This window comes from Solanum dulcamara, chromosome 12 (genome assembly GCF_947179165.1).
Source record: "Solanum dulcamara chromosome 12, daSolDulc1.2, whole genome shotgun sequence".
Lineage (NCBI taxonomy): Eukaryota > Viridiplantae > Streptophyta > Magnoliopsida > Solanales > Solanaceae > Solanum > Solanum dulcamara.
This window is the reverse complement of record NC_077248.1, coordinates 10,025,194-10,042,980: the sequence shown is the minus strand read 5'-3', so window position 1 is coordinate 10,042,980 and position 17,787 is coordinate 10,025,194. Positions and strand designations below refer to the sequence as shown.

The following is a 17,787-nucleotide window of genomic DNA, read 5'->3' as shown; positions in this document are numbered from 1 at the left end:
ACCTAACGGGTCATTACAACTACTTCTTCAAATCATGCTGAAATAATAGCAATTCATGAAACAAGTAGAGAATTTGTGTGGTTGAGATCGATGACACAGTTCATCAAAGAAATATGCGGCCTGAAAAATAATGTCAAAGTATCCACGGTTATATTCGAAGACAATGTTGTTTGTATAGCCCAATTGATATGTGGCTTCATAAAAGGAGACAAAACAAAACATATTTCACCAAAATTATTCTTCATACATGATCTTCACAAAAATTGTGATATTAATGTACAACAAGTTCGTTTAAGTGATAATCTTGTAGATTTATTTACAAAGGCATTACCAACATCAACTTTTGAGAAACTAATATATAAGATTGGAATACGTCGTCTCCAAAATATCAAATAAAGTTTTCATTAGGGAAAGTAAAATACGTGTTGCACTCTTTTTTCCCTTAACCAAGGTTTTTTTCCACTTGGTTTTTCTGGTAAGATGTTTAATGAGGCAGCATTCAAGACGTATTATTAGATGTGTTATTCTTTTTTCTTCACTAAGCTTTTTCTCACTGAATTGTTTTCTAGTAAAATTTTAACGAGATTTAATATCTATGGGTGTTCAGAATAACTATATATATTTGTTCTTTTACTAGAATTTTTTTTGTAGACATTCAAAAGAGAGTATTATATTATTGAATGTCTCTTTTCAAGTGGGATCCACCCACTTGACAATTTGACAACTTGGGCCAATTGCCCTTTCTTCTTGTGTCTATATAATAGACAAAATTTTACGAAATGTAAGAAGAGACAGAGAACACACGCAATACTTTCATTTCCTCTCAATCTCTCTTTCTCTCACTATATATCTGTTTTTAATTAATTTACTGAGTTAGTTTATTTCATAACATCTTCTTCTTTTTTGGTTAGTTAATTTTTTTCCCTTTTTATATAATTTAGGCGTATAAGTTAGGGAAAGAAAAAAAATATTATTTCAAACTACTTTGCTGGCTTAAAGAGGGTAGAATCTATGATTTTTTTCATGTCACCATTTTGTATTTAATAGGAATGATTTTTGAACAAACAAAATGTTTAATAGGTATAAAATTACATTAAGGTGTGAGTGAAATATGCAGACAACTTTACAGGACTGTATATGACTTAAGCCTATTTTTAATAATTGTTTGGTTATAGTGTTGACAATTTTTCATCCTAACTTGACGTTGAGTTTTTCAAGTTAGAAAATTGGTTAAATTATGTTTACCTTACAAAACTTTTAACATTCTTTGACTAAAATGTACATAACATAACTTTATCTTTGACTTAAATTCAAATACTATTTTTTTTCTTCTAAATTACACAATTCATGTCCATATACCAACTTAATTGCTAATAGTATAAAAGAATAACATGTTTCAAAATTTACATGACAATTTTTTATATATCCGTTAAACATTTTATACCAAATTGATACAATGTAGTACTTACCATGGATAAGTAATGTAATTTAATAAAGTAAAAATATATGGTACTTAATCATGCAGTTAAAAAAAGTGATAATCATTTTGTAGTGACTCTGAAGGTCATTTTTGAAACTTTTGTAAAATGACAATTTTCCCCCTCCCTTTAGCTGCCCCGAGTTATTTTTTATTGGTACCGGGCATTGGTTTCTAGAAAATTCTATGAAAAGTTAAGTCTTTGGAAATTTTGGTTTTCATAAGTTTTAAGTGTTCAAAAGTGGTATTTGGGGCCAATTGGAGGTACGGGTCTCGTAACGAAATTTCATCGATTTTAGCAACTGCAGAATATCAAAATTGACCTAGGAGAGTTATGGAATCAATTTTAGAGTTGTAACCAAGATTTGAGGTCTTGAGTTGAGAAATTGAGAAATTTTAGGCCAAGGTTTGACTTTGATCAACTTTTGGAGTTTTGATACTTAGAATGAAATTTTGATGACTCCGTTGGATTCGAGGGATGGTCTTTGGTCTAGAAGAAGTATTGGTTGAATTTTTAGAGGTTCTGAGCCCATTTTGGTATTTTGAAGGCCTAAGTTGGTTTAGTTGCGACTTTTTGAGTTTCGGGTCAAGAAGACCTCGAATTTGAATTCTGATGGTTCCATCAACTTCAGAATGACTAAATTAGGCTAGTAGCATTGTTGGTATAACTATTGAGGCAATTGATACGAGTTTGGGGTCATTTGACGCTTTTGACTTCAAAAGTTAGCATATGGTTGACTTTAGTCAACATTCTTGAAAAATACGCTCGGATGGATTTTGACTGCGAGGTTGGTTTCAAAATATCGAGTTTGTTCTAGAAATACCCTTCGTTTGCTTTATGAAATTTTAGTCTAATTCCGAGGCTCGTTGTGGATTTGGCTTAAAATGACACTTGGATGTACGATCCACTTTTTATTAAAATAATCTCGTATGATAATTTTTAATGCTCCATTGAGTCCGGAATATCGAATTTAGTAGGGTATCATATTTGGTTTATTTCTATTGGGTTTCGAATGAATTAAGAGGGTCCGTTCGGAGATTTTAAATAGTACAAAAAAACAGAAAATTTGGTGCAAAAGTACATATTTTTCAGATTTTTCTCTCAACTTTGAACCCTCATTGCTTAAGCTTTTCAAGTCCAAATATAGTGATTCAAGAGTCTATCTTCAAGATTTTTTTTTGAGGAATACGTTGGTCAGCTCGGAATCTTGGCGAGAGAGTTTCGATTGAGGTAAAATCTTGATTCTAGTTGCTGCAATATCCATTTTCGAAATTAATTTTTGAAGAATTTTAAAAATTTATTTCTTGGTCTATATAAATTCTATTTTGATGATTCAAGGGTCTAAGTTTAAGAGAATTTTGTGGGAAATCCGCTGGTAAACTCAGAATCTTGTGGGGAGGTTTCGTGTGAGGTAAATTTATGAATCTACCTACTGTTTTAGCCATTTTCGGATTGAAATTGTGTGAAATTTTGGAAGATTGTATCTTGATCATTTGAACTCCATATTTAGTGATTTTTTAGGCTAGATTGTAGTATTTTTCGCAAGGAACTTCATGATATAATTTATTTTGATGGGAAGGGTCTAGTTTTTTCAGAATTCGCTGATCAAGAAGCTGCCATTTTCATCTTTTAGTTTGAATTTTGTGAATTTTGGATGCATGCTCGTCCCGCACAGTTTTCCACTTCGAATTGTGTTATAGCTGTTATGTAAGAAAAAGACGATTTAAAATTAATTTCAACTTTATAGAGAAAAAAACAATTTTAGAAAAGAAGAGTCGGCACTTAATTTTTTAAAGAAATTAAGAAAACTTAATTTAAAAGACTCTAATAGATTTAAGTGTTAAATATTCAGAGAAAAAAATATACAAGTTTCTTATTTCCACTTTGAGAAAGTGTTAAGCATTCAAAGTGGCCCCTAACGCACGGTTATTCGATTATTTGAAAAATTATTTGTTTAACTTTTTGAAAATATTAATTTAAGAGGACACGAAGACTTTAAAATTATTATTTTTTAGAAAAATGATCAAACTTAAACGTTTGAAAATAATATATATGTGTATATAAAAAAAGTAAAAAGTTTATGAAATGACTAAATAAAGGTAGAAAATCATTTAAAGAGTAAATTAAGATGAATTGATTTATATTTAGGGGAATCTAATTAAGTTAAAATAAATTAAAATTAATATCTAAGCAAGCATAAATATCATAAGTAAATAAATTATTACAATCCGAATCAATATAGATAAAAAATAAATAACACATAAAAATATTGTCTGACACTTAGTTTCTATACGCCTAGACTAAGTTGTTGGACCACCTGCGTTTTGAGCTTTTGGCCCAATCTTGTTGTATATCACAACTGCATATACACCATATATCAGCGTATACAACCACCAGTTTTCTTATATATCAGATATACATGGACTGTATATCAGTCGGTTTGTGCTCCAACAACTGTAAAGACACTTAGTAAACGTGTTAATAATGAATAAATAATAATAATAATAATAATAATAATAAATACAAAAATAAAACTCGTCTTATTAACATGGAGGCCTTGAAAATCGACGGTAATAACATATTAATGTGTTCTTTAACTTAATTTTTAAAGTAAAGTTGGGGGATGTAAATGATTTTTCCCCCTAAAAAAGATCTATATTCAAATATATAACATGCATATATTGATTTGATGTAAACTCCATCAGAGATTTCTCTATGAAAAATATGAATCGGAGTTTGAAGAAGGGGAGGGAGAAGGAACCCTTGACCCGCAGGAGAATTTATTCAATCACATAGTTTGGGCTCCTAGAATATGGCGCCCTTTGGGGCTTTCTATTTGATTGTATCGAAAGGCCCAATGAATTGGGATTTCCCTAAACTTTTCACCTAAGATGTTTATACTAACAAAAAAAAGATTATTTTATTTTAAACCATAATTTTCAATAATTTTCATTCTCTCTCTTTTTTTTAATTCGTAATCAATTAAACACTGCTACATAAACAAGACAAGTAGTAGATATCTATACATACACTGTTGAGTGTTCATGAAGATTTCATTTTCAATTTCAAGAACAAAATGAAGTAACTGTGATGTTACGCGGTAATATGGTATCTACAAAAGTCTAGGTTATAGGTAGGTAAGTTTCTTTTTTTTTTCCACGTTTTTTCCCATTAATTTGCATCTAAGAATAAAAGTGGTTCATGCATATTATAAATCAGTGAGAAAGCTCCAATATTCGAATATCATAAAAAGATTTGCTAGCTAGATGTCACATTAATCTATAGCATTTGTTCTCTTTCATTTTCACCTTGTGATTTATTTTAATTTAATTTTTACATGATTATGACAGTGGAAAATTATACCTACATTATCAATGTAGTTTATTTTTTGTGTGAATTGTATATGAAAACACATTTAAATTATTATCTTTTCGCGAGCTTCATATCTGAACTATCCATTGTTCTATTTAACTACTAAACTAGTACATTTTTGCGAGTTTCATAACTCAAATATTCATTGTTCTATTTACTTGCCTAAACTATTACTTTTTCGCGAGTTTCATACCTCAATTATTCATTATTCTACTCACTTGGCTACACTATTTCCTTTCCGCGAGTTTTATACCTCAACTATCACTCCCTTTGCATTAAAAAGGAATTAGATACTGAGTTGACCAAATATTTATTTCCAATCGACAACAGAACACGCACCTATTGTCAATTGGAAACAAACACATGTCTGTTGTCGATTAAGAACATATATTTGATCAACTCAGTATCGAGGTATAATTTAATATAAAGGGAGAAATAATAGTTGAGGTAGTAAAAAGAACAATGGATAGTTAATAAGATTTGAAATTTGCAAAAAAAAAAAGTGATAGTTTTGATATTTTTTTTACCATTAACTCTTACTATATAAAGTTACTGAAAAATGTTTATTATGTAGAGTTTAATTTATATGGATATAGTTTGAATATCGTCTGTCAAACAGTTTAATTTTACCCGTGAATTCAAGCATGAAATGGAAGGCAGTATTTTTTACATGGTCAATACATAGTCTGTATACTCCATCCTTTTAATAGCTTCTCAAATACACGTCAAAGCAGATTTGATTAAACTCTTCCCTATAAATACCACCCCACTCCACAACACTCTAATCAGCAAGCAACTCATTCTATAACATTTCATTTTTTTTCCCTAAAATATTTTCTTATTCCAAAACAAAGTGTACTGCAAAAATGTCTTTAATGCCTCTATTTAACGGTCGCAAAAACCATGCACGTCGTGTACAAAATTCTCCGCCAGCAACAACAAATACGCCTCGATCCCAAAAAAATCAGGATCATTCTGATTTTTATGATCCAACAACAACAAAAATGAATCAATTTAAAACAAATCGAGGTGAGCAAGATCTTTATAATTATCCACCACCAACAACAAATCAGGGTCGACAAAATCCTATTAATCAACTAGCAACAACAAGAATCACACATCAATCTAAAACAAGTCGAGGTCATCCTTACAATCCCTCTCATCAATTTTATCTCGAAACCCCTCGATCTCTCATAGCACCAGCACTATCATTTCCACATGAACTTTCAATTCCAGCTCTAATTGACTATAAAGTAACCCCAGAGGCACATATTTTTAGAGCAAATTTGCATGGATACAAGAAAGAAGAAGTGAAGGTACAAGTGGAAGATGATAGAGTCCTAAAGATTAGTGGGGAGAAAAAAATAATACAAAAAGAATATGACAATTGGCACCATTTTCAGAAAAAACTTGGGAAGTTTTCAACGGTTTTTAACTTGTCTGAGGATGCTAGGGTTGATAAAGTGAAATCGTCAATGGAGAATGGAGTGCTTATTGTTACTATTCCTAAGAAGGAAGCGCCCAAGAAATCATACGTTAGAACAGTTCGAATATTCTGATATATATATATATATATATATATATATATATATATATATATATATATATATATTATATTTCGTGTCAAAAAAAGTTACTGTTGAATCGTTGAATAGAGGGTACGTACATCAGCTATTATTAATATAGATAATGTGAAATAAGAAGGGAAAAAAATAAAGGGAAGTGCTATAAGGTCTTTTAGTTAATGGAGTCAATTAAGTAATTAAGTATATATGCTTGTGTAATATCAGTAGCTCTTCATAAATAAAGGGGTATTTTGACATAATTATTCCTCTTTGTTTTGTCTAAAATTTGTTTAGGAAAGTGCTTCACATTTGATATTATCGCCGCTCACTCCAAAGTCCAGGTGTTTAATATTAGGTTTTGAAAAATGATTTGATAAATAAGTAATTAATATTTAAAAAGTTATATTTTTCTTTTGATATGTTAAAAGTAATAAGTAAAAATAAAAATATATATTTAATAAAATGGATAAGTAAAAATGAATGGAGGGAAAAATAATTAACTTGAATAAGAGTATACTTAATCTTACCTTTTAATTATTTTTTAAAAACTCCCAACCCTTCTAAGCGCTTTACTGGCAGGGTTAGATATTAATTAGATTCTCATAATCTAAGCTAGATCTTTCATGATATTATTTAAAAAGACTTCTTCTACATTTTGCTTACTTGTAGAAATTCAAACACCAATTTATTTTTTCTCAACAGGAGCTCTTGACATCTTATTTAATACATTTTGGACTAATTAAGTTTCCTCACTATAATATTCTAACACTTGGTAAATTTAATATTTTTAGTCAATGTGGGTAGAACAAATTAAAGCTATGCCTGCCTGTTGTAAGAGGTTAGTTAGAAGGAGGGGTAGATTGGTCATTTACCAAGGAGCAGTTTAAGCTAGATAACTAACAAGCTGTTAGAATAACTAATTTTGTTTTAGAAGCTAAACATATATATATATATATATATATCATTGATATAGTGTAATGACAATCAGAAAAAATAAGAAAAGGAATATACAAAGTGGTAACACCACTACTGTTACCTTTACTCTCTCTTCTTCTTCTTCTTTCTTCTTCTTCTTCTGCTTCTTTCTTCTTCGTTTGTTCTTTTGTTCTGTCAAACTCACATATTTCACACTTACCTTCACGGTATCAGAGCAGATCGTCACAGTTATCACTATGAGAAGTTGATCCTTATTTTGAGTCAAAGAATCAAAACTAGATTCATAGATTCATCTATGTTTTAAGACAGATCTACAGATCAGAGCTTCATCAAAGCTAAAATCTGCCCTCAACAGTTAAATTCTGTGATTTTGTTTGAAGAAATGGCAGGTGACACACCAGCAGGAGATTCATCTCAAAATCTCAATCAAAATCATCAATGAGCTAGTATGCCTTTCACTTCGAGTAGCAATTTCACACAAGGGCAAGGTATTGACTATAATCATCCTTTATTCCTTAGCCCTGCGGATGTAAGTGGAATTAGCATTATCTCATTTCAGTTGAATGGTGTGGAAAACTACACCTTATGGAGTCGGTTAATCAAACTAGCTTTGTTAGGAAGGAACAAGTTAGGGTTGGTTGATGGAACATGCAGAAAGAAAATGTATAGTGAAGAACTGTGGTGTCAACGGGAAAGGGTGAATGCAATTGTCTTGTCGTGGTTAATGAATTCAGTTTCAAAGATCTTACTTAGTGGAATTGCATTTGCTTCAAGCACATTGCATCTGTGGACTGATCTACAAGAGAGGTTTGATAGAGTAGATGGATCAAGGACCTACAGTTTACACAAAGAGATTGCCACTTTACAGCAAGGTACTGCTTCTGTTTTTGTGTATTATACAAGGCTAAAAGCCTTGTAGGATGAGTTTGAAGTGTTAGTGCCTTCGCCCTGCTGTAACTGTGAGAAATCCAGGGGATTTGTAGCTCACATAAATAGACAAAAACTATATCAAATTTTAATGGGACTAAATGATTCATATCATCAAGCTAGGAGTCAGATCCTCATGATAGATCCACTCCCTATCAGGCATATGCTTTGATAGTAGGAGATGAGAGCCAAAAATCTGTTGTTACAGGGATCAGTAATTTGGGACTAAATTCCTCTATGTTAGAATTTGTTATTGTGTACTCTAAAGTTGGTAGCAGTTCAGGTGTTAATCAGAGGTTCAAGAAAAATACACTTTTAATCTATGAATTTTGTAAGTGTAGAGGTCATACCAAAGAGTTTTGTTACAAGATTGTTGGATAGCCACCTGACTTCAAGTCTAAGAGAAAGGTGCAAAGTGCAAACGCTGCCTATGTTGATACTACTGGGTTATCTGGTCAATCTCAGCAACCAGTTCAGGCTCATTTTTCTTATGGTTTGAACACCAATGCGATTGATAAATCAGTATGGGGAAGAAATATTACAGACCAGCACAACACTAATGAAACTCCAGGTGAAGTCCCTATATCCAATAAGACTCTAAGTCAAGTTGAGGAAGATGTCAAATAATTACTTAAGGGTTGTACCTTCACAAAAGATCAGTATGACCATATATTCTTAAAATGATGAGTCAAAAGGGAACTACTACATCTGATTGCAATAAGGCAAATGCTACAAGTAAAGCCTTATTTGTCATTAAAAATAGTGATGTATGAATTGTAGATACAGGTGAAACAAATCATATGGTCTCTAATTTAGATATGCTTAAAAGGACTCTGTATTAAAGCTTGATATTCCTAAGGATATATTCTTACCAAATGGTGGCACTACACAAGTGACTCATATTGGCTCATGTAGTCTGTCAACTAGAAGTGTCATCACTAATGTCTTTCATATACCAAATTTAAGTATAATCTACTGTCTGTCAGCAAAATAACAAAGGAATTAGGATGCTCAGTCTCCTTCTTCTCTGATTTTTGTGTTTTTCAGGAGCTTTACACTGAAAAGGTAAAGGAAGTTGGTAAAGAAGAAAGAGGACTATATCTACTATGGAGCCAACTAATTCAAAGCAATACTAAGGAGGTTGCATATGCTGCTGATACAGTCCAGCCAAAAGTTAAGGAACCAGACATGGAGTTATGGCATCAAAGACTTGGACATCCTTTTTTAGCAGTACTTGCTAAGATGTTTACTGTGAATAAAACCACTATGTGTACAGTGTCTAAGTGTTTAGTTTGCCCATTTGCAAAGTAAACTAGACCTGTTTTTCCTTCTAGCAATATTAAAAGCAGTAGATGCTTTGACTTGATATATGTTGATCTTTGAGGACCCTATAATACAACTACTTTTGATGGCAATAAGTACTTTCTTACAATAGTTGATAATTTTCAAGAATGACCTGGTTATTTTTACTTAAACAAAAGTCAGATGTTTGTGTACTCTTCAAATGTTCTTGCAATATGCAAAAAATCAGTTTGACAAAGTGATGAAGATTCTCAAATCTGATAATGGTACAAAATTTGTTAACTCTGTATGTTATAATATGTTCAAAGAATGGGACATCATTCATCAAATATCTTGTCCTTATACTCCTTAGCAAAATGGTGTTGCTGAGATGAAGCATAGACATCTGCTAGAAGTAACAAGAGCTTTGAGGTTTCAAGATAAAATATCTATAAAGTTTTGGGGTCACTGTGTCCTAGCTGCAACCTATTTTATTAACAGACTTCCTAGTAGTGTGATTGAGTTTCAAACTCTCTATGAAAGACTATATGGCATCAAACCAGGGTTATCTCATTTGAGGACCCTTGGATGTCTTTCCTTTGCAAAGAATCTCACTGAACATGACAAACTCATGCCCAGGTCAAGGTCAGCAGTTCACATGGGATATTCTGAGGTGCATAAAGGCTATATTTTATTTGACTTGCTCAATAAATCCTTTTTTGTCAGTAGAGATGTCATCTTTAGGGAAGATATCTTTCCATTTGCCAATAATGCTAGTTTTGATCCACAATAGCTGTTTGTAGACAATCTGCAAGGGTCAGGTATGGCTAGTCAAGATTTATCTCCGATGGCTCCTATAGTGTTAAACAATACTGATCAAACTGTCATATCAGAAGGAGAAGATCCAAGTTTTGATGCAGGTTGTGATCAAGTCAATGTGAAGCAACCTGAGGTACAGGTACCTGCTGATGGTAATGGCCCTGAGGTATCAAATATTACAGAAGGTCAAAATGTTCCTAGAAGATCTGCAAGATCTAAACAGTCTCCTCTATGACTGAAAGATCTTGTTTCTCTCAATATAACCAATGATATTCAATATCCCTTATCTAACTATGTGAGCTATTGTCATCTCTCTCCCACTTATCAGTGCTATATTACTGCTATTTCAACTATAACAAAACCTACTAGTTATGCAGAAGCCATTAAGGATCCAAGATGGATTAATGCTATGCAAGCAGAGATCGAAGCATTAGAGAGTAATCAGACCTGGGAGATCACTACCTTGCCTGCAGGGAAAAAGCCTATTGATTGCAGATGGATTTATAATGTTAAATACAAGTCCACAAGTGAAATAGAAAGGTTTAAGGCCAAATAGTTGTCAAAGGCTATAGTCAGCAAAAAGGTATTGATTACAAAAAAACCTTTTCTCCAGTTATGAAGCTGGTTATAGTGAGGTCTATCCTATCTCTTGCAGCCTCCAGATAGTGGCATATCCATCAAATGGATATTTTAATGCTTTCTCCATGGAGATCTTAATGATGAGATTTATATGCATCTTCCTCAGGGGTTTGTCAGTCAAGGGGAGAAGGTGTGTAGACTAACAAAGTCCCTATATGGACTTAAGCAAGCCCTAAGACAATGGAATCACAAACTTACTAAGGCACTTATTTCTCTTAAGTTTAAACAAAGTTAGTATGATTACTCACTATTCATCAACAAATCAGAAAAAGGAATTGTAATTATACTTGTGTATGTAGATGATATGTTGATTACTGGCAGCTGTTTGAAGTTGATAGAAGAAACAAAAGAGGCTTTACAAAAGGCCTTCAAGATGAAAAACTTAGGGGAGCTCAAATATTTTCTGGGAATTAAATTTATAAGGTCCACAGAAGGGATGCTAATGCATCAGAGGAAGTATGCTCTTGAACATATAACAAAAGTTGGAATGGGAGCAGCTTAACCAGCAGAAACACCTATAGATGTTAATATCAAACTAACATCAAGAGAGTATGATGAACATATGCACAAAAGGAAAGAAGAAGCTGATGATCCCTTGATAGATCAGGTAACATATCAAAAACTCATAGGAAAGCTCTTGTACCTCAATATGACAAGACCAGATATATCTTTTAGTATACAGAAATTAAGTCAGTTTCTGAGTCAACCAAAAAAGTCATGCATGGATGCTGCACTAAGAGTGGTTAGATATTTAAAGAAGTAACCTGGACAAGGAATACTACTGTCCAGCAACTCAGATCATAAGGTTACTGCATTTTGTGATGCTGATTGGGCTTCTTGTCCACTCACCAGAAAATCTATCACAGGGTACATGATTAAGATTGGAAAGTCCTTGATTTCATAGAAAGCCAAGAAGCAGACCACGGTATCAAAGAGTTTCGCTGAGGCTGAGTATAGAAGCATGGCCTCTACTGTGTCAGAGTTAGTGTGGCTGCTTGGAATGTTGAAAGAAGTGGAGGCTGAAGTTGAGTTGTCAATGCAAGTATACAGTGATAGCAAGTCTGCAATTCAAATTGTAGCAAATTCAGTCTATCACGAAAGAAAAAAACACATAAAAATAGATTGTCACTTCATTTGAGAAAGGTTACAACAAGGTTTAATCAAAGTGAACTATCTACCAACTCAAGAACAGCCTGCAGATATATTAACCAAAGGGTTGTCTAGAGTTCAGCATGAACATCTTCTATCCAAACTATGAGTTTTGAATATATTTGCACCTCCTAGCTTGAAAGGGAGTGTTGTGAGAGGTTAGTTAGAAGGAGGGGTAGATTGGTCATTTACCAAGGAGCAGTTTAAGCTAGATAACTAACAAGTTGTTAGAATAACTAATTCTGTTTTAGAAGCTAAACAATATATATCATTGATATAGTGTAATGACAATCAGAAAAAATAAGAAAAGGAATATACAAAGTGGTAACACCACTACTGTTACCTTTACTCTCTCTTCTTCTTCTTTCTTCTTCTGCTTTTTTCTTCTTCGTTTGTTCTTTTGTTCTGTCAAATTCACAGATCTCACGCTTACCTTCACTGCCAGCTACTTTTTCTTTGAAATGAGTTGGAACTTAATATATCGTCTATATTGATCTTAAAAAATAAAAACAATTATTTTTTAAAGAAATTAGAAAATCATTTTTATCATATAATATACTCCATCTGCTTCAATATTTATATGTCGCAACATTATTATTTGAGTCAAAGATTCTTTAATTCTTGAACCACACTTTCTTAATTATTTTTGAAAAAAAATTAACTACCTGTATTATATTATTCCATAACATATTTTTCAAATATGTAATTTTTATTTGCGAAAACATAAAGCATCTATCATATATTCATGCAGACGTACAATATTTTGGCAGATAGTGAGCTATGAAGAATAATATAGTACTGTATTGTTCCACTGCTTTTTCATCATCGAGTCTTTTAGTTGTTGTAGCTCTAATTTTTCTTTTTTCGGCCTTAGTTTCTTCTAATTATTGTACTCTATGATTTCCATTTTTGTATTATTAGTATAAGAGCACATCCTTAGCTCATAGGGGTGTCAAAATGAGCCCAAATATAGGTAACTTATTCAATTCGGTCAAAATTTTATAGATTGGGCTCAAGATAATTTGAATTAGATGATCAATCTCAACACATTTAACCCTCAATCCATTTTAAAAGAATTTGAGCTCAATTTAATCTCCAATTTCAACATGTTTGAAGACTCTTTAGTTGTATTGGTGTAATGTATGTTCCATATTGAAGGTATGAATTACTATCTGTTTTAAATCTTCTAAGATTTATCTATTAATTTGTAACTTCTTATTTTGTTTTAGTTGAAATTCAAATTGTGGTTATAAAAAGTAAATAATATGTTAAAATTATTGAGATTAAACGGGTCAAATTGGGTAGGTCATGACCCGACCCGATTTTTAGCCCATTGGAGCCCAACTCATTTGATTCCAAAGTAAATTTGATCGGGTCATGACCCAATTCAATTTCTATTTCAATCCATTTTAATATCTCCAATTTCAACCCAATTAGCCCATTTGATATTCGATAACCAAGAATTATGAATTTGTAGAATTGATAATTTAAAACTTTTTAATAGAATTTATATATACAAACACATACTCCAAACATATGCATATAGCATCGCCTTTCTTTTTTGTACTTCTTATTTATAGTGTGGTATATTTACAAATACAAAGCTCTTAAGTACACAACAAAATCTGATAGTAATATCATTATTTATATTGATAAGATGTTATTCAAATTAGTAAGATATTAGTCGTGTATTTATAATATATTATCTTGAATTTAGTTATAAAAAAACTTTATTTATTGATCTAAGAATTTAAATAGTTTAATTCAAAATTCAAAAATATTTATATAGTTAAAAAGTAGGCAATCTTTCATCCATACTTTTTTTGGTTATAGATTTTATACTTTTTTATTTGTTCTACCAATTTTAATAAGTACTTTTTCAGCAAAAATTAAATCATACAATGAACTATTAAGAATTTTTGGTTCCCCAAATTTGAGAGACTTAAGAAAAAGGCGTTATTGGCATCCTTTGAGATGACCTTAGTTTATTTAAAAACATAAAATTGCATATTATGTCCTTTTTAAATGAGTTTTTTATTATTTTTATCCTTTATATGGATCGAATTTTAATTTTTTCTCCCTTTAATTAGCCATCAAACTTATGCCATAAGTTCTTTACAAACAGAATATAATTTGTGGAATATTATAAAAAAAGTAATTTGTCATAAAAGGCAAAAATTAAATATCAGCACAAAACAATAAAAAAGGTGAAAATGACCCGTTTAAAAATAATAGTAGGTACTTGGTGATATAATTAATAACGGGACCAAACAAGGAAAGATAATAAACAGAACTAGTTATATGTGAAAACATAAAATACAACCTTCTTCAATGGCTGAATTATACTTTTGTAAAATTTATTTATATTTTCAGTTCCTATAAGTTAAATTCGAGTTAGAATAGTAGTGAGTTTGAAATAATTTGGAATTTTATAGAACAGAGAATAATTTTATACCTAAGTAGCTTATCTTTATTTCTCTGATTGTTTTGATCTCATTTGATAATATTCCTTGGACAAATAGAAGTGATTGACATGTTACACCGTACAACAACTTAGGTAGGTAGCATTAGTATTGTGGTATAATGATTGAGATCTCATATTTTTAATTTGAGATTTTGAATTCGAATTTTAAAAATTAAAAGAAAATATGTTGGAAGCAACGCTATACTCAAAAATTGATCCTATAATAAATATATTTGAATTAATTGAACTCCAATATAGATACGACTTAATTTTTTTAAAAAAAATAACTTAGATAGGTAGCCTTTTTTACATGTATTCTCCATTTGCATCTAAGAATAAAGGTAGTTCATGCATATAAAAATATAAATCAATGAGAAAGCTCCAAGTGTGCGAATGTCAGGAAAAGATTTGCTAGCTTGAAGTCACAATCCTAAGAATTTGTTCTCTTTCATTTGTACCCTTAATAGTGCAAAATTATTTTATATAGTCAGTATAACTTAACTTATTTATTATATTTATAAAATTATTAAGTAATGTTTATCATGTGAATATTTAATGTTAATAATCAAAATCAAATACAAACTATCTTTTTTCATGAGTTTTACACTTTAACTATCAATTATTATTTTTTCTATCTGAACTATAATCATCTATATGTATTAAAACACACATTGAACCTGATTAAGCCAACTATTTGTTGTTCCCTTTTTCTACATGATCAATCACACCATCTACTTAATTTGTTTTAATACATAAATGGTGATATTTCTGATAGAAAAAGAAAATACCTGATAGTTGAGCTATGAAACTCCGAAAAAAAATAATCTAAATATGTTTTTGACCATTATTATCTAAAAAAATTGTGCAATTATTTTGTAAATAACCTGATTAAATAAATACCTCTTACACTATTAAAGTATTAATATTGATGCAAAATCGAAATGTTCAATCATTTTAACATTCTCAAATACATGTCAATAGAAAATTCCAATTTTGAAACTCTCCCCTATAAATACATACCCCCACAACATAACATTCTGATCGATCAGCAACCAATTCTCCTTGTATCACATTTTATTTCTTCCTATAAAATTTACTTAATTTTTTTTAAAAAAAAAAAGAATAGTGCAAAAATGCCTTTAATAGCTCTATTTAACGGTCGCAAAAATCATACGCCAGTACAAACTCCACCACCACCAGCAACAATACTTACACATCAATTTCAAATAAATCAGAATCAACTCAATCCTCATGTTTCACCAACAACAAAAATTACGCATCAATCTCAACCAAATCGAGGTCGTCAGGATCCTTACGATCCCTCACGTGAATTTTACCTTCAAACCCCTAGATCTCTCATAGCACCAGCACTGTCATTCTCACGTGAACCTAAATCTATAGCTCAAATTGAGTATGAAGCAACTCCAGAGGCACATATTTTTAGAGCTAATTTGCATGGATACAAAAAAGAAGAAGTGAAGGTACAAGTGGAAGATAACAAAGTCCTAAAGATTAGTGGGGAGAAAAAAATAGTACAAAAAGAATATGATAATTGGCACCATTTTCAAAGAAAAAATGGGAATTATTTAACTGCTTTTAACTTGCCTGAGGATGCTAGGGTTGATAAAGTGAAATCATCAATGGAAAATGGAGTGCTTATTGTCACTATTCCTAAGAAGGGAGCGCCCAAGAAATCTAGAACATTTTTCTTCAAATAATGTGTTGAATTTCTTTTGATAGTATATTTTTATATTTCGTATCGAAAAAAATAATAAGTTCGATTGAATCGTTGAATAGAAGATATATCAGCATCAAATTAATGGATTAAGCACGCTTTTGTAATATAGTATTAGTAGCTACTAATAATAAAGGGTATTTTTTTTATAACGTTCTTCTATATATTCTTAATATTTTTAATTTAAATTATTTTTTAGCTTATATATATTTAGTATGATGATGCTATATATGAAATGAGAGTTCAAATAAAGTTGAGATTCATATTGGGCTATGGCCGATCCAACTTATTTGAGACCGAGGTTTAGTAGTTGTTGTGCTTATTGGTTCAAATTCTCTCGTACTAAAATTGTTTCGACTTTTAAAATTATCTCAACTCACTCAAAACTCATACAGCATGCAAGAGACTACCTTGTAAAATACCACTAATATTATTATCCTATAAAGAAAATAGATAATTTAATAAAAATATCTGAACGTAAAATTAAAATATTAAGGGAAATCTTACCATATAATTTTAAGGTGCAAATTAATAGTTTTATTCATCAATATTATCACAAAATGTGGTGCGAATTTTGCTTAAGACTCATGAGACGAATGATGTTCAACAATAATTTGAAATTTCTACATGGAAAATAAGTGTATGTTTGGCTTAAGCAGCTTATATTGAAAACAATTCATAAGCTACTTTAGATAAGTTAAGCCAACCAGATTCAATTATTTTTTTGGACTTATTTTAAGCACAAAATAACTTTAAGTTGCCCAATCAAATACTCAAAAAAACTGAAAACAACTTTAAAACAACTTATAGGTCAATACAAACGGACTCTAACAGTGTAAATATCTTGAGAAGAAAGAGAAGTAATCGATGTTGGGCAAATTTGATAAGTTGAGCGTTATAAACTTTGTAGTTTAGGAGGCAAAAAACAGATATTTATAATATCTTTAGGTATCCGTTACATAATTAATTATTTTTAAGCATAATACATAAATGTATCATTTAACTTACTTCAACATGTATCTATGTCCTCCAACTTTAAGTGTTCATAAGTAGGCGCTTAAACTTGTGTAAAGTTGAACAAGTAGACACACACTCTTACAAGACATCATATGTGTTCTACATGACATAATGTAAATCAGTTCGAGTGTATATCACACGAATTGCATTATAGAGCACATGTGTCTACTTATTCAACTTTATACAAATTTAAGTGTTCTATTTGAGCACACTCAAAATTAGAAAGCATAGATATCAATTGAAGTTAAGCTAAAAGTCACATTTATAAATAGTTCTTCAAATTCTAATAATATATTTATCAGTAAATATAAGGATGCAACTTCTGCTGGTTGAGTTTTAACCACATTTTAAGTTCTTTTATGGAAAAATTACGCTGATGTGGCAAATAATTAGACTGTATTTATG

At 30.9% G+C, this 17,787-nt stretch overlaps 2 protein-coding genes across 2 annotated transcripts; both read left to right on the top strand.

Moving 5' to 3' along the window:
* Positions 1-5,619: 5,619 nt before the first annotated feature.
* On the top strand, positions 5,620-6,671 carry LOC129876316 (18.1 kDa class I heat shock protein-like). The gene has a single exon (XM_055951726.1). It carries the CDS (start codon positions 5,717-5,719, stop codon positions 6,407-6,409), a length of 693 nt encoding a protein of 230 aa, XP_055807701.1. The 5' UTR covers positions 5,620-5,716; the 3' UTR covers positions 6,410-6,671.
* A 9,000-nt stretch (positions 6,672-15,671) lies between these two features.
* LOC129876487 (18.1 kDa class I heat shock protein-like) lies at positions 15,672-16,628 on the top strand. The gene has a single exon (XM_055951936.1). The coding sequence runs from the start codon at positions 15,764-15,766 to the stop codon at positions 16,346-16,348; it is 585 nt and encodes a 194-aa protein (XP_055807911.1). The 5' UTR covers positions 15,672-15,763; the 3' UTR covers positions 16,349-16,628.
* The last annotated feature ends 1,159 nt before the right edge of the window (positions 16,629-17,787 follow it).

What these genes read in the sequence shown, in the direction of transcription:
- LOC129876316 (XM_055951726.1), top strand. Translation starts at nt 5,717, where the DNA reads ATGTCTTTAATGCCTCTATTTAACGGTCGCAAAAACCATGCACGTCGT.
- LOC129876487 (XM_055951936.1), top strand. Translation starts at nt 15,764, where the DNA reads ATGCCTTTAATAGCTCTATTTAACGGTCGCAAAAATCATACGCCAGTA.